Here is a 24,637-nt window from a genome sequence, read left to right on the forward strand (position 1 = left end):
GCACCGCTTTTTGGCACCACCAAATCTTGGTGCCCTAGGCAACTGCCTAGTTTGCCTAAATGGTAGCACTGGCCCTGGAGGGGTGGAATGTTAGTGTGATGGCACCACACAACGGGAGGATTGTGACATGTAGTCTTGTTCCTTGCTGTCTGATTTGCAGTGTTGTAAGTGCTAGAGAGTGCAGCTGCTTCCTTCAGCAGGATTTACAGAAGGCTGCAGGATTTGTGAGAGAATCCTATCGATTAAGTTGGGTAGGCAGCGTGGCACTTGTGGTTATCAGAAAATGGGACATCTATATGAGAGGAGGTGAATTGTGACAACAGTCACATAATGCTTGCTGTGGCCCTTCTGCAACAGATGAGTGGTTGCCAAGCGTAATAGTGCCTCAAGAGCATGACGAAGATCCTGCTTAAATCTGTCTCCTGCTCCACCTCGCTGAAAGCGGTCTAACCTCCTCTGTGGTTGGGGAAGAGCAGCTGAGGAAATGGGTCTGGCTCATTTTGAGAGGGGTTCAGATCTCAGGGGATATTTATCTACTGATCTGTTTATGTGCTCAGTATCTTTTCCTGCTGACAACCTGCAGGGAAGCAGTGACAGTCACTGGAAGGGTTGGATAGATTGACGTAGGAGGAAAGATTAAAAAGGCTAAATCTGTAGAGCTTGGCTGAGGAACAGCTAAGGGATAGTATGACAATGCTCTGCAAATATTTGAAGGGTGTTAACACATTAGGAAAGGGAAGAATGATTTAGCCTGGCGTACAGGGGTGTGAATTAAGAAAGGCAAAGCTCCTGGCTAATAAAGTGCCTTAAGGTGTAGAATTCATTCCCCCAAGGAAGTGGTAAAGCCCCATTGTTCTGTAGCAGCAGGGAACGGAGCTGAGTGGGTGACAGAAATGATCTATGGGCCCGGATCCTCTGCTGGTGTAAGTCCACACAGCTCCAGTGCCGTGAATGAGTCAGGCTGATTTATAGCAACCAAGTTCGTGGCCCATGCTCTTCATTGGCGCTCTGATGGAAAGAAGTGGCGTTGTAGAGTAGGATACCAGGGCCTGGTAGATTAGTTCTAAAGGAAGGGGAAGAGTTTTTTTCAGACTCAGTCATGCTAAGGAACACTGAATAAGGTCTGTAAATTGTTTGTGATTGAAGGAGTCCAGTCTCAGAGCCTTCAGTGACCTCAGCCTGACTGCAGCACATGGATTTGCTCGGCAGCTAAGACCATGCTGCAAAGTATATCTCATACTTATGTGGCCCCACACTACCTCAGCCCATGTCTACACCACAAAATTAAGTTGACCCAACTTACGTTGGTAAACAGCCACCATAGTAATGACATCATTTGTATGTGTCTTCACATTGCTATGTGTGTTGGCAGTGCACATCCTCCCCTGGAGCACTTGTATTTATTGTACTGTCTTGTGTGGGGGATTGTGGGATGGCTCCTGAAATCCAGTAACAGTCAACACAGTAACATTACATCAACATAACTGCACTGGCCTTGACTCTACACCTCTCATGGAGCTGGAGTTATCAGTGTAGGGGAGCAGTTACATCAGCAGGAGTGACATTTAAGTGTAGACACTGTGACATTCTGTACCTTGGGGGAGCACCCTGTAACCCCCATATTCCAAATGTATATAGGATTGTGATCTTGCATATAAAGCATGCCTTGTAAGGTATCAGGGGAAAGGTTATAATCTGCTGAAAGTCATTTCTCTATCCATATGTATATCATTAATGCATATGAAGTTATGAGAATATTGTATGGTTGTCACTAAAACATACTGCAAGTTGGGGATTCAGGCAGATATTAGCTCCCCAGAGGCAACAGCAAGGAAAGTAACCAACCCCTGGGCAGACTGTCAAACAACCCATCAACAGCCGTTGTCCAGCGAGGGAGCTACAATTCAGTGACTCACCTGCATGAGGCTACACCAGAGGAATTGCTCAATCTTGCCTGGAGACTCAGCAATGCCCATCAGACATACCTGGACTTGTGTTCTACAAGCACATGGACTGAGGAGATAAAACTGAACACAGGGGGCCCAGGCTTGGCCTTTCTCCTTCACCCATCTACGCTGCAAGCAGGGCCGGCTTTAGGCCAATTCGCCCGATTCCCCCCAATCGGGCCCCATGCCTAAGAGGGCCCCACACCGGCGCCTTTTTAAGTTTTACTCAGCCGGCGGTGGTCCGGGTCTTCGGCAGCGGGTCCTTCACTCGCTCTGGGTCTTTGGCGGCGGGTCCTTGAGTGCCACCGAAGACCCGGAGCGAGTGAAGGACCTGCTGCTGAAATGCCGCTGAAGACCCGGACCGCCACCAGGTGAGTATGAATCGGGCCCCACCCTTGCGAAAGCCGGCTCTGGCTGCAAGCAACAAGGACACTCTGAGGACTCCAACTGAGGGGACTGGTCCAGCTTTCAAGGGTGAAATCTGTGTACTATGAACTGCAATATCCAGTGTGGTGAGAAAACTGCTTAATCTAGATGTTGCCCAGTCTAACAGGGTTGGGCGTTTAGACGGCGTGCTTACATTTTATTTTATTTTGGTAACTATCACTTAAAATCAATCTTTTTTAGTCAATAAATTTGTTTTACTGGTTATCTTTGAGTTTGCCTGAAGTGAATGGTAAGTATGCTCAAATTTTACAAAGGCTGGTGTATGTCCGCTTTCCACTGATGAAGTGGTGAACTAATTAATAAATTTGCTCTGCTCATCTTTAAGTACAAGATGGTATATTCCTGAGATACCATGCAGGGGGGATTTGGCTGGTGCCTTTCCCTGTGTGATTCATGAGTGACTCTGGGAGCATTCATGCAATCTAGCTGGGTGTTGGGTCTCCACATGTAGTTGTGCTGAGTGATCACAGTGCCTGATGGGGTTTGTTGCTTATCACTAGCAAGGCATTGAGAGAGACAGCCCAGGGTGGAGAGAGTTCAGGGGGCACAGTGGTCCCACAGTCCCAGGCTGCATCCCAGGGATCCCATCACAGATGCTTCCATAGTTAGGTCGACGTAAGTCGCCTTGCGTTGACCTAACCCTGTAGTGCAGACCAGGCCTTAGTATCTGAGTGGTTTAATGTGTTTATCCTCAATGCCCGTCAGGCAGAGCAGTGCTATTATCCCCATTGTTCAGATGGGGGCCTGGGGCCCACAGAGACCAAGTGACCTGCCCAAGTCACACCTACATAGCAAAGCCAGGAACTGAACCCAGATCTCCTGAGTCCAGGCTCGCACCTGAACCATCCTTCATGCAGATAGTGACACGGGGTGCATTAATAGCATACTTGGTTCTGAAGTTACTCTCGCTCTTCAGAACGGGCAAAGAGAAGACAGGTGACAAGCCAGCCTCATTTATACACAAAGTGTTTATTCATAATAAAGTTACATTTTTAAACTAGATTTTTTTCCAATAAATGCAGCAGCATCTTCTTTACAGATACAAGTATTAGTGCTGAAAGTTTGCCGGCGTTACCCTGAACGCAAAGTGCAGCAAGGAATGGGGGTGTGAAGGGATCTGTTTTTCCCGGTTTAGAAGTCCAACTCCATGAGCAGAGGGGATGAACCCATCACAGAGAAAAGTGCCTGAGAATTTCTGATGTTTCTTGAGACCATCTCGACCCGTGAGACTGCAGCCTTTGTGGACAGACAATGCGGCCATGAAAACCAGCAGCAGGGGCCATGAGGACTTGGCCTCTAACACAAGAGGACCACACGCAGCGAGTCTAACTGCAGAGCTAGAACTGCTGAAGCCGAACAAACCACCACATAATGAGGGAGAGCAGCAGCTAACCCTCCTGCTGGAGGGGGAAGTGGGAAGGGAATTAGCCCTGCTGTACAGAGTGGTGCCACAACTCTGCTGTAGAAATCACAAAGTCTACCAATTGCTGTGTAGATGGATCCCCCGCAAAGCATGCCCTGGAATAGCCTAGTGGCAGGAGCTAGTGGTGTATTATGACAAGAGCAGAGGGAACTAAAGGTGAGTCTTATAAGACAAATTCTGCCTTTAGGCTAGTGCTGAAATCAGCCAATGCAGCATTTGGGCCTGGGCACAACCAGGTGGCATCAGTAGTCTGTTGCCACTCAAGGGTGCATCAAGCAGCTTTACAAGTAGTGAATTGGACTGGCTGGTATTAGCAGAGGAGATGTCTAACCCTGTCAGAATCCCGCATCCCCAACTCCTACTACCAGCCTCACTATAATGCAGAAGAACCACCCAAGAGATGGAGCTACAAATTATTCCTTTCCTCAAGTCAGCAAGCAGAGGGCAAAGTTTAAACACCGAGCAGAACTTGATCTGAGCTAGCCAGGGAGAAAGCTGGCTGTGTCATCCGGTTACCCAGCTAAGCATCCACTCCTTGCTCGTTCAGGTAGGCCCTGCAGTCAGGGATGCTTGTTTTATGGGCAATACACATCTCCTTTCCCACCTCCACCCTAAGCATTCCTTTTCAGGAAGCAGAGCCCCAGCTGGAGACAGATACCCTTCTATCAATTGAGGCCCACTGCACTCACAGCTTACTCCTGCCCAGGCAGACGGAGAGTGTTGATGCTGCCCAGGAGCAGAGTGAGGCTTTAGAAGACCATGTACATAAGAATCCCATGGCCATGAGGATCAGTTGCCATGGGACGGAGCCTCGGCTGGGGAGGCTATGCTCTTTTACGCTTGACTTCAGTGGAAGTACAACACTCTTTACAGCAGCTTAGGGTCTAGGCCCATCTCTCCTCCACCCATCCCTTCTACTCTGTGGTCCTGAGGGCAACGGTGTAGCTGGTCAGGGGGGCTGAGACTTAGCACTCTCATTCCTACCCCTCCTTGTTGAGTGTCACACTGGCCTACGCTGAAGGCTCAATTTTCAGCATTTATCATTCCCTCTTCTCCAAGGCCTACGAAAGGAGGTAATCAAATATTCTACATCTATTTTAAATAAAGCCTTTACAATACACATTGCACACAAGCGGGTCCTTAGACACCTAGCCCTATTCATAAATACGACACTAAACTCTACATCACTTCATAATAGACAGATCCAGTAGGTAGCTTATACAGTACAATGCAGAGGGAGGCTTGTAACTAAGTCTTCCTGCTGCTAAGTCCAGACAGACTTTATTCAGCCCCTAAGGCAACCCTTCCACAGACTTCAATAGAAATGGTCTTCCTAGAGGGCTGCAGAGGGCCAGTAGGGTTAGTAGTTGAAGACACATCCTGATGACCGTGCCCCAGCCAAGAGGCACATAGAAGCAGAACAACTTGTGCTGTAGCATCACGGATTTGGTTTGCAAGGGACAATCCTCCGCTTTGAACTGTAAAAATCTGGAGGGAGAAAGAAAAGGAGACTACTGAGCTTGCTCTCAAGTGAGAGCGTGAATGAGCCCTTCCAATAAACTGGCTGGAGGAGCTTTATGAGCAATAAGCATCTGTTTTGGCAAGAGCAATCCAGAGTCATGCTTCAGATTGCCTGTCTGACAGTGAGAAAAGGCCCATCTGTGGAGGGTTTTATCAAGTTCCCTTTGACTATCTGGTTGAATGGCAGTGGGACGCTGGTTTCACTTTTATTATCTGCTCCAGTCTTGTGATTTATTGACCTGAAATCTGGGAAATCGGATTTGGATTCCTACCTCTGCCAGCCACCCCGTGTGATGTCATTTGAGATTCCTTTCCCCAGCTGTAGCAAGCAGAGAATCCTGGCCTTCCCTCCACTGTAAGCTCTCCAGGGTAGAGACTGCCTCTTACGACACTAGCTGCTTTCTTTACACCTACTGCGGTGAGATCCTCAACTCAGCTGGAGCCTCCAGGCAATGCTGCAGTGTGAACAGGTGAACTGACAATAAGCGCCAACGCCTGCAGTGATAGGTGCCCTGTGCCACCCCAGAGATATGACTGGACTGGTCAAGCTGCCACTGACATTCTGTCTCTTGCTCTGGTAGCTATTAGGGGTACTTGTGAACTAGGGGCAGGACAAGCATTCGTACTTACCTTTTATGCTGGTCTGCTTTCGTTTCAGGTGCCGTGGGGAGCTGGCCTTGCGGGACTCTGAGCCCGTCTGTACTGTTTCACTTGAGAGGGCCATGTTAAGATCCTTTGTAGAAATCTTAAGTGCTGGAGAGCTCTGGTTCTTCTCCCTACCATTACCTTTGGAGTGGCTCGGGTCCTGAGAAGGCAGGCAAGCAGGAGACACGTCAGGATAGAGGACTCTCTCCCACTTGAACTTGCCCTCCAGCGGTGTTTCCGTCTCAAAGTCAAAATTCCACCTGCACTGAGCTTCTTCCAGATGTCTCCTCATCAAATCCTGCAAGTCATTCTGGAGCTGCTCATGATCTACCGGGCCAAAGAGGTTTCGGCAGAGCTTCCTGTTGCAGGGGGCCTGCCGCATGTTACTCTGTGACAGAGGCATGTTTCCAGCTAGAAGGAAAATGAGCAACATATGGTTACTGAGCTGCAGTGCAAGTGATCAATAGGCTACTAAGTGAATTAGTAAATGATCACAGAAGTCCATGGGGTTCAGGCATCTCCTGGGACCACCCCTGGCATGCAGTACTGAGCAATCATTGGCTACATGCATGCCAATGTAATCCATGCAAGGAGCATGCACTTGTCTCCCTCTTGTGGCTGGTTTACATGAGGGTTGAATCTGCTACGGCTTCCCAGCTATAGAACTTAATCCTTGAGCTCAAGTGGTAAGAGCTGATCCATCTAGTGCTCAAAGTCCTAGGTTCAAATCCTGCAGTCAGCCCCGTGGTCCAATAAGAGATATTACCTCACTGACCTTCTATCTCTAATACCCTGGTACTGACACTGCTACAACAATACTGGATCTCAATTTGGAGGATATTTAAAATCAGAACTGGATCTGAATTCAAGTTTACATGCGACAGATTCATGTGAGAGCAGCTGGCAAAGCCAACAGGAAATATTAGGTGAATTTCTTAAATCCAAGTACCAGAACGTAGCAGCAAGGAACTATGCTTTGAACAAGCTGCATAGAACAAATTCCAAGCGTGTCCATTTTGGTAATCCCTTATTGGTAAAACTGTTGGGTAGCCACTGATAAAGACCCTGCTTTGTAGATGGAGGCAAAGAGGAGCCACACTTGGTCTGTAAACAGGAGATGCACCTAAGTGGTAAAGAAAGTTGCCAATTGCCAACAAAAACCCCAGAAGGGTTCTAACCTTCTGCCCTCCCCCTGATGTGGGCATGCAAGGTTATAAAGGAATCTCTTTGCAGCTTGTAATTATGTAAGGAGGCTTGTTTAAAAGGGCAGGGTGATATTTTAAAAGTATTCATCTAAGTTTGAGATCATTAATTGATTCCCATAGAGCCTGATGGTCAGATATGCAGAGCACCTGCAGCTTCTACTGACTGCAGTGGCAACAGAGGGTGCTCAGCACAAAATATCCAGCCCACAACGGACAGAGGGCAGTCACAATAGGCCCATGAGCAGAAAGCTAGAGCCAAATAACTTATTAGCAGTCGAACTGGGCAAAATTTTAGCCAAAGCTTTGTGCCAGGAAAAAAAAAAAAAATAATGCAGATTTGCATCAACCAAAACAATTCAGGAATTTGACAATTTTGCTAAATAGTTTGAAAAAAGGATTATGAAAATCTAAACATTGAGTTTGAGGTTTACTTTACTGTTATAAACCAACAAAAACGCAACAATGTTGTGGGTTGAACAAAGTGTTTCATTCAACCCAAAATGAATTTGATTCCAGTAATGCAAAAAAGGTTATTTTCACCACTTTAATTAGCAGTGAACTGTTTGCTCAATTCTGCCCGCACACAATCCTTTGGCAGCAACAATTTAGCCTTTATGCTATTAGTCTGGGAGACATTTAGGCACCACGGCAGCTGAAGGCCACATTTGGCTTGTATATCTTGAACCTTAACCTTTAATGGCCTCAGTGCCTATAATATTCTATTGATCCAGTTTGTCCTGTTCTTGCCTTTTCACCCAGAGAGGAAGAGGCTGAGAGATTAAAAATAGAACTCAACCTTCATATCGCCTGACAGTTCACACCCTTGTAAACAGTTCAATGGAATGACATCATCGTGAGTCAGTCAAGTTCCAGCATGTCCAAACAAGCCCTGGCAGGTAACAAGTTTCAACTTGCTGCTGCATATGAAAGCAAACACCCACACCCATTAGAATGCCCACTCCTGAGAGATCCGGAGCATTCTCAACACCTACCACGGACTTAAACCAGAGTCGAAGGCCTGGTCTACAGTAGAAAGTGAGGTCGGTTTAACTGCATCAGTCAGGGATGTGAAAAATCCACACCCCTGAGCAGCATAGTTAAACAGACCTAAGACCCCATATAGACAGTGTTAGGTCGACAGGAGAATTCTTTGGTCAACCTAGCTACGGCCTCTCAGGAAGAGCCTCTCCCATCAGCATAGGTAGTGTCTACACTGAAGTGCTACAGCAGACAAACCTGCAACTACTCAGCACCTCACAGGATCCATGTGCCACAAAACTGCACAACCTCGCATTAAGACCAATGCTTCATCCTTCGCTCCTGATTGTGTATGTTGGAAGCCACTGAGTGTCGATGACACATGGCTAGTCTTTACTTTCAATTTCCTGAATAGTCAGTTTGATGACCTGAAGAACCATTGAAGTCATTTTCATTTCCTTTCATACAATGAAGCTTTCTTGTAAGTTACATTAAATTCTGCTACAGAACCCTGCAGACTTGAACAAGCAGCTGATACAGAGCAATGTTTGTGGTCACCAGTAGGTGCCAGGGCAGTGCTGACCCAACAGTGCAGCTCTTGGCAAGTGCTTCAGGTAAGCAAAAGGCAACTTGTCACTGGCTCTGCTCATCCTGAACCCTCTAAGAAACAGGGATCATTGCTTCCCTAAGCCAGTTTCTTACAGGTGGCAGGATCTCAATAAGAAATTAAGTTGGGTGCAGTGATCAAGTCAATTGCACTCAGAGTGCAGGGAGCCTGCTGTGTGACCTGGGCAAGTCACCTGCTCTGCCTTACAAGTCCCAAAGTGACTTGAGAGACTGGCCTAGCACAAGGAATATAGGGGGAGGTTTAATTACAGTAAGGTTTTGGGGATCCTTTGAAGAGCACATTATGTTCAAGCTAAACATCCAGGTCTTCAGCCACATCAGGATTTTTGTTTCAAGAGAGACAGCAGAGAGGAGATCCTGGAAGCAAGTGAACTTGACAGCAGGATTTTTGGGCTCAATGCAGCCCCTTCCTTCCCATACACCCAAGTTGGGGGAAAGAAATTCTAGGGGCAAAAAGAGCAGCAGCAAGGGGACAAGTTTTAAAGTCCATCTGTCTGCAGCCCATTTATTGCCAATCTCTGGAACAATCTGGGGTTTGGTCTCATTAATATTGCAGTTTCTAGGCGAAGCATGTCTGGAGAGGGAGGAAGTGGAACTATTTTGGGTCATTTGCAGGCTTCACTTTCCTTACTTGTGAGCTCCATGGCTCTATTGCTCCTGTCAACCATCTTAACCTAGATTACAATAAATTAAAGTAGCTTTACCTGAATAGCCACGTTAAGCAATAACTGGGATGCCAGAGACAGATTTTTACACCAGACATGCAAGTGTTCAGTTTATTAACAGTGTACCACTTTGCCCACCAGGGGGTGTTTGTCACCCAGGAATAAACATCTTCCCACCTTTCACTACAGTAACCTCCTGGGGTTTCCATTTCTTGTAGAGTGAGGGATTATTTGCAATCAGAGTGAAACCTAGCGAGCAGGCCCAGTCAGACTGCCAGAATGACACATCCTGGGACAGGCAGAGTGACATGTCTAGGGAAGGCTGGGATTACATCATCTTGGACCAGCCAAGCGGCCGATGAGTACCAGCAGGTGATGAATAATATTGTGAAATATCCCTTTAGACACAGGCACTCAATCCACAAACAGCATTTACACCTATTACAACTATTCAAAACGAACTCAAGCAGTTGCAAACTGGATGGCAGATCAGCGATAGGACTGAGCAGAGGAGAACTTGGCCATCCCTACAGCTATGTGGGCCACTTCCGCTGATGTCCCGTCGGGCTCTGCAGTTTGCAGCAGCCAGTGGCCAGCAGAGACTCTCGCAGCTCTTATCAGCCTGATCCTTCTGTTCCTAGGAAGTGCCCGGGGACACGGAGTTCCAGCGAAGCGCGACAGTCCCCGATCAGGGCGGTGCTGACGCAGCCACCCAGCCGGGCTGGGAACGGCTTTGCCCAGTGCGCCCCCTGCCCGGTGCGTTGTTACATGGCTCTTCCTGGACGTGTTTAGACCAAAGCTTCAGGGAAGTCCCAGCCCGACGTGCGCTTGGAAGTGACTCGCGAGCCCGCGCAATAGGGCAGGTCTCTTACATCACAGCGAGCGTGTGACTATTACTAACCGCTGGCCGCCCAGACATGCCCAGGCAGCGCCCCGCTCCATTGGCCAGCCCGGGCTGCCGACTCCGCAGCGCCCCCCGCTGTCGGGCCTGTCGAACGCTCAGTCCCCGGGCCGGGCCGGGCGTTCCTACCAGCTGGCGTCATGTATTTGAGTGTCACACGCCATGGCACCGCGTCCAATCGCCCGCCCGCTCCTGACACCCCCGGCAGCCAGCCCTGCCTCCGGGCCCGCGGCTTCCACAGCCCCCTCTGGCCGCGATGCGCCCCGCGCCCCGAAAGCGAAACGGCTCCCCATCGGCCCCCCCGGCGGGCTCCAGGATGGGCGGGGGGCGGTTCTGGGCGCTGGGGAGATCGGTTGTCTCTGCCGCCGTCATCAGTGGCCGAGGGTCTAATCCAACATGCGCCACACTCGCCCCTTCCCGGAGGCTTCGCCTCGCTGCGCTTCGGAAGGAGACGTGTAAACCCAAATGACAGCTCGCGTGTGTGCACTCCCAGATCGGCCGGGCTAGTGGCCAGGGGTACCCAGCAAGGGGCGCCCCCAGTTCTAGCCCTATAGGGTCATTGGGAATCCCAGCCCTTCCAGTACAGAGACTATCTCGGTTCCCAGCCCAACGGCGCGTTAAGGGCATTGCTCCGTGGATCTTCGCATCCTCCGTGAGCGACTAGCGGAGAGACCAGCCCACTGATCAGTGCGGGCTCGGGAGGGGGCCCCGTGAAGGGAGTGGGAGACTCCCCAGCAAGCGAAACCGATAGAGGCAGAGCAGCTTGGGATGGAGGAGTAAGAAAACCCCACCAGCAGCCGGGAGGGAGAGACTAGTAGCCCGGGAGCCTCTGCCCACTGGGGAAGCGGGGTCTCTGCTCAGCCTCGCTTCCCGGGAAGCCCCCCGTGACCCCGGTCGGTGCGGGGCAGCAGCAGGCGGCTCCCGGTCGGGCTCTCTCTGGATGGCTGGGCTTAGCCTAGGGCACTCCAGAGTGGGGCCCCTCCGACTCCCCTTTAGCTAAGGGTCAGAGCCCGCGCAGGTGTCGAGAAGCGGGGCGGGACCCCCGGTACCTGGGGGCCACGGAGCAGTGAAGTCGCATCCTCTCTCATCGGCCCAGAATTGGGCTCCCCATCGAAGGGGGGCGGCACTGATCGTGCGCGAATCCACCCTCCAGAGGGGGACGAGGAGACTCGGGAACAGATACCCGGCGGGGGAGGTGATGCAGGGACCCACCCCAAAGGGCACGGGGACAAAGACATGCCCGATACCCCAGCCGCAGCCTCTCTCACCTCGCGACCAGCCACCGCCTCCCAGCACAGCTCGGCTCGGTCTCTGCCTGCTGCTACGTCTCGCCAAACCTCTGGCAGCAGCTCTGAGCTCTGCGCCCGGCTGCCAGCCTGATATAGCCGGGCGGAACGCTCCGCCCCCGGCCCTCCCTACCTGCCCCGCACAGCTGAGCTCACCCCCCGTGCAGCCCGGGACTCCCACGGCGCTGCCCCAGGCCGGGCTCTGCTGCCCAGCTCCTTAGCCCTGGGCTGGAGGGAGCCTGGCGGCCACTCGCGTTGGCGATGCGGCGACCCACTCCGCTGGGGGCGGAATTAACCCCCGCGGCCCGGCCTGGCCCTGCCCGCCCCGAGCTCTGCGCCCATGGGCGAGGGAGAAGCACCTGGACCTCTCGGGTCAGGTGCCAGCAGGCGGCGGAACAGCCGCTGCCCTAGAAGGGAAGGTCCCGATCCCATTGCCAGCTCCCTAGGCCAGCCAGGGTATCCATACCACAGGCTGTTCCAATCCACAGGATTACAGGTGAGCTGCCCGACAAGCCCCGGCTCCGCTAATGTCACCCCTTTGGCAAATCTGGCCATAGGGTTTGTTAACCCTGTCCCTGATGGCTGGTTACCCCTCATTTGTGATTTCAGATCTACCGTCTTTATAGTTCACTGGTAAGAATTTCCGGCCAGACTTTGCTTTTAGCAACAGTAGTGCTGCCCACCTCCCAGTTAATACCAATAAGGACTTCCCTGGGGCTTCACTGGTTTGACTGGGGGGGTGGGGGAAATTGATTCCTGTAATAGGATTTCCATACAAGAGCAGACCATCGGTCCATTTAGTTCAATCCCCTACTTTTAGCAGTGGCTATCATATCTGCTGCTTCAGAGCAAAACCAGAAAGCAACTACCTCTCCATGGCCCAGATCCTCAAGGGTATGTAATAGGCACCTAACTCCCATTACAATACATGGAAATTAGGCTCTTAAATACCTTTGGAAGATCTGGGGCCATGCTCCTAACGAGTTGCCTAATGTTGCATATTGGGGAGAAAGGAAGATGGCAGGAGAAAGATTCCTTCCTGATCTCTGCAGTGATCAGTTTATATCCTGAAGCATGAGATTTGGCTTCCCCTAATCTCAGGGCTTGTCCACGCTGGGGTCATTAGCCACGGTGTAGCTACATCACTGCAAACCTCTCATGTAAATGCAGGGTAAACTCACTGGTGCAACTTAGTTTATATACCCGTGCACTGTCCGCATTGGTGGTTTGCAGGTTTGCAGCTGCAACTGAGGCCAGCAGCATTTAATATCTATCTTGTGGTCTCTTTTGAATCAGAAATGTAGGTACGTGCTAAAGCATCCATCTAATCTTCTGTTTTCAGGGTGCTCGGCCCCTGCCGTGCCAGCTGAAATCGGGGAGCTGTTGTGTGTTCCTCACTTCTGAAAATCAGGCCTTCAGTGTGCAGCTAGTTGATGGCTTTAACCCCTGCCACAATGCAAAGTTCCTAGATTTGCAGATTTCAGGCTGGCCTGTTCTAATAGAGAATATGTTTGGGCATGTTCTGCTGGAGGCTGCCTCATGACACAGGGCAGATCTCTCTCCTACAAGTCCCGTTACATAGGATGCAAACACATCCAGGGAGCATGAAATCAGCTGAAAGATGTTATCATCTATGGCACAGAGATAGGCCCTGAACAGCTGTGATCGGGAGGTGAACTTTCCAAAGTTCAGGGGCTATTTAAACAAAGGGTTTTAGATTGATTCTAGCTTTACTGTAGCAGTGACTAAAGCTTACCCATGGCAGTTGAGTGAACAAACCCGGCTTTCTGGCATGCTCTTATTAAGGTGACCAGATGTCCTGATTTTATAGGGACAGTCCCGATTTTAGGGTCTTTTTCTTATATAGGCTCCTATTACCCCCCAACCTCCATCCTGATTTTTCACATTTGCTGTCTGGTCACCCTAGCTCTTATTAACCTGTCCAACTCTGATTTTTCAATTCATGTATTTTAATTAATTTTGAAAGCAATGGCTACAAACGTACCTTGCGTTTTGCCAGCCACACAATTCAGAGAGGCTTTTCAGCCAGAATGGCCTTTACTTTAGATGGAGAACAGCAGCCACCAAGAGAAAGAACAACACTAAAGTCTCCACCATAACTTAGAGAACACAGCGTGTCTCCTCTGACTATATTGAGCTGTGAAAACAAAATGGCTGCCAACCCTACATGCGGGGAGTGGATTTAGAAACTGCAAGGTCTGTTACACAGAGAGCAAAAGCATAACCATTCCATAGCTAAGACTCAAGTGACACAGTTTATCATCTGTATGCTATTTGCAATTATTAACACTTAGCACAGTGTGGCTGGTTGGCTCCTTTAAGAAGGTGCAGAGGGGGTCCAGTGCACCTGTGATTGATTACCTGCTGCTCAACTGGGCTTAAGGGAAGACACCTGGGCCTTATAAAGGGGGAGGCTGCAATAGAGAGTTAGAAGGTTATAAAAGGGTTGAGACACCAGGAGAAACAAGATTCTAGCCAGGTAGGGCAGGAAGTGGCCTGCTAAAAGCAGAAAACTGAGTTAGGCTGTGGACTTTATTTTGGACATTGAGTTCTGTTTATATTAATAACACCAACTCTATGGAGGGGTGTTTGCACAGAGAGAAGCCTCTGTGTGAAGGCTGAGGAGACCTAAAAGAAGGGAAACTGAGGTAAGGTACTGCAGAGTTACCGCTGTCCATAAAGGGGTGCTTGGAAGGTGGCTGATGCTGCTATATCACGTAGATAAAGAACAGCTACCAAAAAGTGTTTAACTAAATATCTCTTTTTTTTTAAAAAAAAGGTACAAAAATAAAGAGAATGGAATAATCATACCTGGTGAAATTTTAAGTGGGTATCTCAGTGTAGCAGATGAAAGACAAGACTTCTGTACAAAATGCACAGTTAATCTGTGGAACTCATTGCCACAAAAATTGCACTGAGGCCCAAAATGCAGGATTCAAACAAGTATGAGACTTCCTGCTTAAGGGCATACATAAACCCGTCAGTTACTAATGTAGCTAGGAAGAGGCTTTCCCTCTGGGTAAGCTATTCCATAATTGTCTGCTACGGAGTTTATACCTGGTTCTGAAGAATGTGATGTTGGCTGTTATCAGAGACAGGATTCTGGATGGACCAAATGACAGCTACTTCATTAGAAGATATTGGAGCAATGATTCCCCTTCATCTGTGCGAGCGTCTCTACTCTCTATGACACAGCTACATTGTGGTTAATGACCTCACAAATCATATTCTGGGAGCCACTCGTTCTGATGCTGCAGCTGCGGAATTTACCCCTGGCCTGGGGCCCCAAGGAAAACAGTTTCCTTGTTGTGCCCAGCTCTCGCTCTGCCAAACAAAGCAGGGAGATTGTGCTGGTTGGGGGGAGGCAGGGGCTTGCATTCTGTGGGATGCTAATTCTCTCCTTGGTACCCCTGGATGCTACATGCTAGTACTGGATACTTCAGGGTGCAGAAGATTCAGCAGCAGTGGTATATGCATTGGGAACATTGAGAATCAGAAACTCTTAAGGAATTGATGATTACATTGTCTTCGTTTTCCTATTGATGTAATGAAAATCTAGCCAGGCCTCATTGTCAGAGGTGTGGAGCACCCTTAGCTCCTGCTGACCCCAGTGGACGGTGGAGCTGCCCAGCACCTCTGCAGATCAGCTCATAAGGAGAGAAGACCTGCTGTCTGGCTAACCACAGAACAGGCTGCAAGGATCCCCTGCCATAGGTCCCAAAGCCTTCTTGCCATCATAGAAGAATAACCCAGGAAGACCTTTTCTTTAAAAGGCCCAGTAACTGTTAGCACACAGGAGAGGCAAAGAGAAGAATGTGCTGATTTTGACAATGCTTTTCAGATCTTGGCTGCCTACATAGGGCTCGGGGTCAGATTTTTCAATGGAACTCGGGCCCAGATCCTCAAAGGTATTTTAGGCCCCTGTTGAAATCAATGGGAATTCGTTGCCTAAATACCTTTTGAGGCTCTGGGCCTCAGCCCCCACAACTGAAGGCAGATTTTCCAAAGTGCCCAGGAACAAAGTGCTCCCCAAACTTGAGTTCAATGCTGCGTTTAACCATGGGCTGAAGTGTCTTCTTCTTTCTGCCCTAACTGGCTCATCAAATTACTGTGTGCTGCTAAACAACTGCTGCGCTCCCCATCAGAGGTGGCCGAGAAGTGAAGAGGTTTATAGCTGTGGTTATTAGTTGCTGCTTGTAAAAACTTTTTGGCGTCTTCTAGAATCTTACTGTCCCCTCTCTCCCAGCTTTCTCTGTGGATGCTGTCTATAGAGAGAGATAAACTTTTCTGGTCTTAAAATTCATGATCATCTATAGTCTGATCTCCTGCATGACACAGGCCAGAAATTGCCCCCCAGTGATTACTGCACTAATCTTTTAATAGCTTCATAGTTCAAGGCCAGAAGGGACCATTAGATTATCTCATCTGACTTCCTGTATATCACAGGACCCATTACATTTCACCTACATTCCCCTGTTGATCCCACTACCATATCTGACCTAAGCATACCCTCCTGTTTTAGTTTGAAGACTCCGAGAGATGGAGAATCCACCACTTCCCTTGTAATTAAAGGGGTCCTAGCCATAGGGGGGGAGGGATAGCTCAGTGGTTTGAGCATTGGCCTGCTAAACCCAGGGTTGTGAGTTCAATCCTTGAGGGGGCCACTTGGGGATCTGGGACAAAATCAGTACTTGGTCCTGCTAGTGAAAGCAGGGGGCTGGACTCGATGACCTTTCAAGGTCCCTTCCAGTTCTAGGAGATGGGATATCTCCATTATTTTTTTTTTTTTTATTTTATTTTTATACCCCCACATCCATGGAATTTGAATGACTCTCAGAAGCGACAGAGACAGCTCTGAGCTGCTTATCCCGTGAGCTCTCCCTGAGGTCCTCCATATCTTTACAGCCCCCTTTCCCACTGTCACTGGTGGTTATTTTGCTGAGTTACATTCAGACTGTCTACTCAGAGGGGTAGGGATGTAGCTGTCTGCGCGTAGCCAGCTCTTGTGATTTTTATCATGAGCCTCTTACTAACTGGTGCCCCCGGAGTCCAATGGTTGTATGAGAATCTCTTTTTTCATTTTAAAAAAGAAAGTTTCTAGCCTTTCTGTCTTGGGAGAAGCATTTGAAAATATGACCCCTGAAAGCTCAGAAGGCCAAAAACCTCCAAACCTGTAAATGTATTGTTTAATATCTCCTGATTTTTAAACTTAACTTGTGATTCTGGGGGGACTGAGCCATGGTTTTTGGATGCTTGGTGTTGGCACCACTGTTTATATAAAGAACAATCATATTAATTCTTTGACCGATGTTTTTCTTTACGCTCTGTGTTCGTTACTCTAACGAGTATTTAGCCTCAAGCTGATCAGGTTATGGAAGTCGCTCCAGACTTATAGGCAAATACAGAAGCCTGGGACTTGATCACTGAAGGCAGTGTCCATGAGTCACCTACTGCTCATCAGTGAAACAGTGTTGGACTCACAGCAGAGTCTAGCTGTAAAACATGCCTGAACTTATTTCCTCTAAAGCCCAGTTTCATTCCCTTCCAGAAACATGTGTGACAGCTTCCAAACATTTCACTGGGCAGCGTGGACAGGAGTCCAAGGGATGCTGGACTTCCATTTGAAATTGACTTGGATCCAGATCTGAAACATAAGGCAGAGGGGCTTTAAAGGGGAGAGGGGTTTAGGGCTGTAAAATTCACATGAAGGTTCCAGACACCCTGAGATTCAGTTGGTTTGGGGCTGGGCTTTTGGTTCAGCCCCTCTCTAGTAGAGAGAGAAGCCAGGTCTATGCTAGAATTGCTTTGCAGATCTAGCTATACCATTATAATATACTGGCAAAATGAGCCCACTGTGGATGCAGCTATACCAGCAAAACGAGTGCTTTTGCCAGCCTAGCTTATTCCAGCCGCCCTGAGGGAAACCTGATAGGTATAACTGCATCTGCATTGGGAGCTTTGGCTGGCACAGCACAATCACTAATCCCACCCCTGACGGACCTAGCTATGCTGGCAGAAGTCTGTATTTGAGAGCTGGCCATGCAGGCTGGAGTCTCTACTGCTTTGCATGTTGTGGAGTCATTTACCTCTGTACAAAGTGGGGGTAACACTCTCCCAGGCCAGAATTGAAGGCCAGATCCTCAGCTGGTGTAAATCAATGTAACTCAATTTAAGCCAATGGACCAACACCAGCGTAAGCAGAGAGAGAATCTGGTCCCTAGTATTTTAGGGGTGATATTGGATGGAAGGCAGAGAGAAGAATCACATCCTGTGTCTTAGGTCCCCTCTGAACTGTAGCAATGACTATTTTTAAGCTTGCATGTACATACATGTCTGTACATTTAAGGACTTTAAGGCTGATTTTTGCCTGAATACAAGATGTCATTAATATGTAACAATTGGATAACTTGGAGTGTCCCCAGGCTAAATCCTGCCTGCATTGAATATGAAAACTAACTGATCCTCAAGTCCTCGTCCGCTTTTCTCAATGGGAGTTTCTCTTGAGTGAGGACTGCAGGATCGGGTCTTCATCTTCAAAGCAGAGTGCAGAAAAGGAACTTTTTTTTTTGGCATTCGACTAGTTAAGGACTTGATCCTGTAGAAAGCTCTGTTTCCATACTCAGCAGCTTACAGGATTCATACCTCTCTCTAGTAACAGCAGGAGGCTGGCTGGGTTTTTTTCCTGAAACAGACTGTACGTGGCAGAATATAGTTATGGTCCAGTTTGCCTATCCCCCTGCATCTTTTCATCCCTCATGCCTGTACAAAATAGGTGTCAAATGCTACCAGATCAGATGGGCAGTGTTAGACATCTGCTTTGCACAGGTATAAATGGCCGCACAAGGGGCCAATCCATGAATATTCAGGCTCTTAAAATCTATTCAGCAAGATTAAAAATCTCCAACATTTTCCATTCTCCTGGCTAATGAGCTTTTTTTTTAACGTAGGAAATGTGAACACTCTTAATGAAACTCTCATGCTCCAGCAAAAGTCTTAAATGAATCCAGTGTTCAGCTGAATGGCATTTATAACTGAGCGAAGAATGTTTTCCCATCAGCTCTTTGAAGTACCCTATTAAGTGATTTTATACTAATAGGATTTTCCCAGGAAAGAAAGACACGAATGACAAAACGCTGAATGCTTGATTAACTCTGCCCCTAAAAGAACTTGGATCGTGGTAATTGACTCTTTCCCTGCCATATTCAGCCATTGTTTGCTCCATTTATGAAGGCATGTTGATGAGACACCAAACCCAGTAGAGTGTAAACAGAATCCTGCCAAGCACAGATGGTTGTGTGAGGCATTCTCTAAAGCAAGGCCTTTGGGTTACTGGAAATATTGCTGGATCCAGAGAGTCTGGAGTATGAATTGTTCATTTCATTTGCCGCCTAACTCATTTCCACCCGAGATCAGTTTTGAGGCTCATTCATAGTCATTAACGTAATTGCTTCAGGAACTGTCCAGGGGGAGCTACGGAGACTCTTTTTCTGGTAGAAAAGAATCTCATTGTTATGAGGTCCTGAAATCAGGCTGCAGGAAGTACCTGTAGGGTTTTAATCTTTTATTTTGATTTTACTAATTCATACCGTTTGCCACAGTCAGAGAGAAAACCATGCCTATGCAAAATGCACTGCACCTGCCTGAGGCACCTGCTGTGGGAGTGGCAGCTGGGATCAGATGTCTGAGCCTCGGAACAGTTGCAAAATGTCTTAAATCTCTCTGCCTCCAGATCACTGCCAAAGCTTTATGGGCCTGCTACAGGGTGACTGGCCCCTTCAAGAGGGAGTGGGATCCAGTGCACCTGTGACTGATTACTCGCTGCTTAAGGGAGAAGGCAACTAGGCCTTATAAAGAGGGAGACTCCAGCAGGGGGAAGAGAGCCACTGACCTCTCAACCTAGAGACGAAGCGGGAGAAGACTGGGAGCTTGTGGGAAAGACCGAGCTAGAGCAGGACTGCAGGGCAGTAAAAGATGATTCCTGCAAGGTAGGGTGGGGAAGGATGAAATTTGGACTTTATTTTGATTGGAACAGTTTATGATGATAAACCCGTGTACTGTGTGGAGTTTTTAAGGAACCCAAGAAGGGAAATGAAGGCAGGGCGATGAAGAGACAACCCAGGCTCGGAGGAGGCACTCATGTGCCCAGTTACAGGGCTCAGTCTGGCCTGGTGCTAAGCACCCTCAGCTCCCACCTGAATCAAGAGGAATTGAAAGTGCTCAGCACCTCATAGGATTGAGCCCCAAAACGCAGATCTGGGGCCTGGCTCTTACCCCAGGGTTGATCCATCGGTTTAGATGGATTTACCTTGGATTTACTCCAGTGTAACTGACAGGAGGCAGCCTTTGGAGCTCAGCGGGTAAAAAGATTCTGCTGTTCAAAAACTGAACTGAAATGAAAATTTCTGATTAAAAATCTTTGTCTAAAATGAAAATTGTTTTTGTCAAAACCCTATTTATTTATTTATTTTTTTTTTAATTTTTTGGGGGCAGGAAAAGTTTTCAGTCAAAAAAATGCCAATCTGCTCTACTCATCCACTTTCCTGTCTCCTAACCACAGGAGGGGGTGTGTGAGGTACTTTCATTTCCATGGCCCTTTCAGTTCTGGGCCTCTAGGCTGGGACCATGTCTAAAGGTTTTTGTTTGTGGCTTTGTTGATCTGACCGTTAAGAATGAGTTTAGACCCACTAAGTTGATTTCACGCAGCACCACTATTAGAGGGCGAGAACATTTTGGTCACTGGTCCGGATTTACAAAGCTCTTTAGAAAACTAGTTAGGTGCCTTAAATTGAAGGCCAATGGGAGTTAAGCTCCTGATCTTTCTAGGCCCCTTTGTAAATCCTACTAGACACTTTTCTGCATCTTTAGGCAACTAGATAGCTTTGTAAATCTGGCCCGAACTCACCTGGACTGAATTTGAACTGACCACCCAGATACTGATATGCCTTTTTTAACTTAATGTGATCTCCTCATCCATAAAATAGTGTATATTAAAAAATAAAGCCCTCCTGCCCCATACCTCTGTGGGGTAAGGGATGGCATGTGCTTGAAACTTCTGGGCCCAAGGCTGCCACCCTTACTTGCCACAAGTAGCACCTGACTAGGCCAATAGTCCCATTGATCTCAATGGACGAGACTAGGTCTTGGGAGTACATGCCCATAAAGGGAAATGAGGCCAGGGAGAGGAGGCAGTGTTGGGGTTCTAAACCTTGCCACTCCCAACCGTGGGCATGCTGGATCAAGTGTGTCTGTCTATTCCCTCTGGCACAAGTGGGCAGAGAAATGGCAGAGCCCTGGTTCTGTCACAGAATCATAGAGCATCAGGGTTGGAAGGGACCTCAGGAGGTCATCTAGTCCAACTCACTGCTCAAAGCAGGACTAATCCCCAGACAGATTTTTGCCCCAATCCCTAAGTGGTCCCCCAAAAGGATTGAGCTCACAACCTTGGGTTTAGCAGACCAATGCTCAAACCACTGAGCTATCCCTCCCCCCTGTCTCCAATGTAGCAGCTAGCACAGCTGAGCTGGTGTAGGGAATGTTATAATTCACTGCCAGGATAGGTCAGTAGATTAGTATCTTCCTAGATCAGGGAGGAGGGAATTGTACATCCTGGGGCCACTCTTGGTTGGTGCATCTTAGGCCCTGTCCCTCACTCAGGCTGCATACCCAACACTGCAGTCTAGCCTAATAGTGCTGCTGGAGGTGTATGGTACTAGGGTGGCAAAATGTGGCCTTCCTTGTTTATACACTAGAAGGATGTTTCTATGGTAAGCTGTTGACTCAAGCTTGCTCATGATCTTTGTGGCTTAAAAATAATCACTGATGCCCTGTCCTCCGCCCAAGTTAACAAAAGCCCGAGCCTCTCCAGTGCAAGCCACTCCAGTACTGTTTGCAAAGCCTGACTCCTTCACATTATAGACCTCCCTGCAAAACCAAGACGTGGCCAATGCCTGAATAAATAAATGCCCATCATAATGGTGGGTGGGAATTTCATTGTCCTCTGCTGCCTTCACCCAGTAAGAAAGGGCCTGATCTTACCAGGAACTGAGTGCCTCTTGTGAGTCAACAGGAGATAGAGGCACTGCATGAAGACAGTAGAAAGCAATCAAAGTCCATATGCTAAACCTTACAGGGATAAAATTAAGCTGGATGGGAGGGGCCCCCTGCCTCTTTTAAGGACTGTGCAGGGTCTGTACAAGGGGCCCTGAAGGGGGTGCACAGGCATCTGTGTGTAGCCATAAGTGCCCAGACGGCCCCACTGGGGGCAAGTTAGTGGTAGGCCTAGGGAGGGGATCTGTGTTTACTTGATCCATTGGTCTTGGTATGACTGGCAGCGGGGGTTGCTCATAGCCGGAGAGGGCTAGACTGTGACTGGCCCTGGGCTGGGGGATCAATTTCACCTTCCCTTCCACACTCCACCCACAGAAAGCTTGAATATTTGGTCTTTGAGAACGGTGAAGCTTTCACCTGCCAATAGACAAAGTAGCCCCTGTACTTTACTGTGCATGAGTGCAAACCTCCAACAACATTGTGCCAGACCCTAAGTGGATGCAAATTGACATAGACCCACTGACTTCACTGGGACTCTGCCAGTTTTAAGGCACTATACAAATATTAATCAGCTAATTCATTGACTCTCGTAATGCTCCTTCAAGGCAGTCAAGTCTTTTCTCCCATTTTCCAGATGTAGAAAATGAGGCTGAGAGGGTAAGGCTAAAAATGTACAAGAGTAGGGTTGCCAACTCTCCAGGATTGGCCCGGAGTCTCCTGGTGACTATTGAAAGCAACCTGGGAGATAATGTCATTTTCTTAAAATATCCTATGTTGGGGTGGGGGTGGGGGGCAGGGAGAATCTCCCAGAATAGCTTCAGTCAGAGTTGGCAACCCTATACAAGAGTGGCCATAGATTTGGGCTGGCTGAGTTTTTGGGTATGACAATCAACATCAGAGGTCACTTCTGAAAATTTCTCAGCATGGGACATGCCCATGACTGCAGGGGGCATAGATATTAGCACTCAGGAGTGCCTGGCTCCTAGTTCTGCACTGAGGCCACTAGTTCATGCCTCTGTCTGTCATATAGGGTAACTATCTGCTTGTTTGTACAAATCTTTACCCACATTAAAAGACATACAGGAAACTGACTCTGAGACCAGAGAGAGCCTAGTTTTACATATTGAGATAAATTAGGATATCGGTTACAGCTGTGCAATTCTCATTGGCCCATAGTTTGTCATATGCACACTAACTCTGAGTCCAATCCTGCATCAGAAAATCAACAGGAATTTTGTCATTGACTTCAAAGGAAGCAGGCCCTTGCCCTAGCTATATAAATGAGGGGCTCTCACAGGGTTTGTTATGGGAAGACTTGTCTCAAGGGGATTGATTCTGCTTTCTTACGACAATGTAAATCAGGAGTATTCCCATTAAAGTCTACAGTCATGCCATTGTAAAAGACATGAGATCAGAACCAGGCCCTTGACTTTTTGTAAGTGTAAAGCACCCAGGGACTGATCCAAAGTGCAGTGAGACCTTTTTTTGGATCAGGCCCCAAACAGGTTTATAATAATCTCACGGAAAGAGCTGATCCATTTAATCTGCCTTAAAATTTGATTTCACTGGAAAGGAAAATGCTACCTTGTATCCACCAGATCCACATTTCTTCCTAGATCACAACCTCCTGGCAGCATTGTTACTGTAACACCAAATAGCGTCTGGATTAGTCAGAAATTAGATGGTATTTTTAACCACCGTTAGGGTCTGAGAAAATCTGAGCAAATGCTAAATCCAAATACTGCACCCCTGCATGGCACTGGCAATATTTCAGTTCCCATAAAGGTGCTCAGGCTAAGAATGATACTGCTTCATTGTGGGTACAGTGCAGCCAGTATGCTCAAGGTAGTTTTCCTATTGTTCCTGTGCTAAGCAGCATGTACATCCTGAGAACTGCATGTGAAAGCAATGTTTTTAATTACAGCTGGCAATCATGATTTCCATCTAGCTGAAAAGTGACACCCACGGGTGACATGCCTCCCCACCCTGATACTGGTGCCACGCCCTGATACTGCTGCTGCTGACGAAATGTCTCCAAGTGCTCTCCAGGCATTTCTCTCTGACTACAAAATGAACAGGAATGTATTGTGTTGAGCACACGCTTTTTGGATGGCATTGACAGTCAGCACAGTGCCCCATGTCATTTATAAATACACTGCAAATGACCAGGGCCAAACTATTCTTATTTACACATGTGCAATTTAATAGTCTCTACTGGGGTAGCTTGGGTCTAAATAAGAGCAGAATTTCAGAGTCCTGATTCTGATCCAATTTACAGTGTTGCAAATGAGGAGTAACGCCACTGAATTCTAGAGTTACAGGAGTATACATTTGCCACTTATGGTTGGGTTTTATGTATGGCATCCATCCTGGAATCAGATATAAAATCATCTTGTGCAAAAAATGGTGGCAGCTAAAACTCGCCTGATAGCCTGATCCAAAGCCCACCTACGTTGATAGAAAGACTCCCATTAATTTCAATAGGCTTTGGGTCAGATCCTTATAGTCAACTCCTAAATAATATAAATGATAAAGTAGCATATGAATAACATAGGTACATTCTGTTCCAGTGTCTCTTTAGTTTGTATTTGCCTGGATCTGGCACAAGATCAGATTGATTCTAAAAGGCATACTTGTTTGGATGGCATTAATAAGCACTGCGTCAATATCCTAGCATGGCAAGAGGGGGCTCTGTGCTGCCCCCGAAGTGCAGTCTTTCAGATGGGACAGCAAACTGAAGCAGTGGCTACTTGTGTCTGTTAAAGGTATCAATGCGCTTTTGACAAGGATTGAGATGTTAATCCTGGTGTCCTGACTAAACTCCAAGTTAAATGATTGCTTTGTTAAATTTCTTCTGTAGTTTAGAGGGGAGAAAATTTTCTTCAGTTTCTTGGCTTAGGTTATTTTTCAGTGTTGCGGTGCCAT

General features: G+C 47.9%; 1 protein-coding gene across 3 annotated transcripts; it reads right to left on the reverse strand.

Annotated features, from left to right (window-relative positions):
* Positions 1-3,342: 3,342 nt before the first annotated feature.
* On the reverse strand, positions 3,343-11,836 carry CDKN1A (cyclin dependent kinase inhibitor 1A). 3 transcript variants are annotated; one of them, XM_054027347.1, is made up of 3 exons: positions 11,627-11,733; positions 5,968-6,393; positions 3,343-5,304 (listed from the first exon to the last, which is right to left on the reverse strand). In XM_054027347.1, exons 2-3 carry the CDS (start codon positions 6,383-6,385, stop codon positions 5,255-5,257), a joined length of 468 nt encoding a protein of 155 aa, XP_053883322.1. In that variant the 5' UTR covers positions 6,386-6,393; positions 11,627-11,733; the 3' UTR covers positions 3,343-5,254. The 3 variants fall into 3 exon arrangements, with proteins under 3 accessions (XP_053883322.1, XP_053883321.1, XP_053883323.1); XM_054027348.1 differs by lacking the exon at positions 3,343-5,304 and adding an exon at positions 5,317-5,792 and having other exon boundaries at positions 11,627-11,836; XM_054027346.1 differs by lacking the exon at positions 11,627-11,733 and having other exon boundaries at positions 5,968-11,099.
* Positions 11,837-24,637: the final 12,801 nt, after the last annotated feature.

Source organism: Malaclemys terrapin, chromosome 4 (genome assembly GCF_027887155.1).
Source record: "Malaclemys terrapin pileata isolate rMalTer1 chromosome 4, rMalTer1.hap1, whole genome shotgun sequence".
Lineage (NCBI taxonomy): Eukaryota > Metazoa > Chordata > Testudines > Emydidae > Malaclemys > Malaclemys terrapin.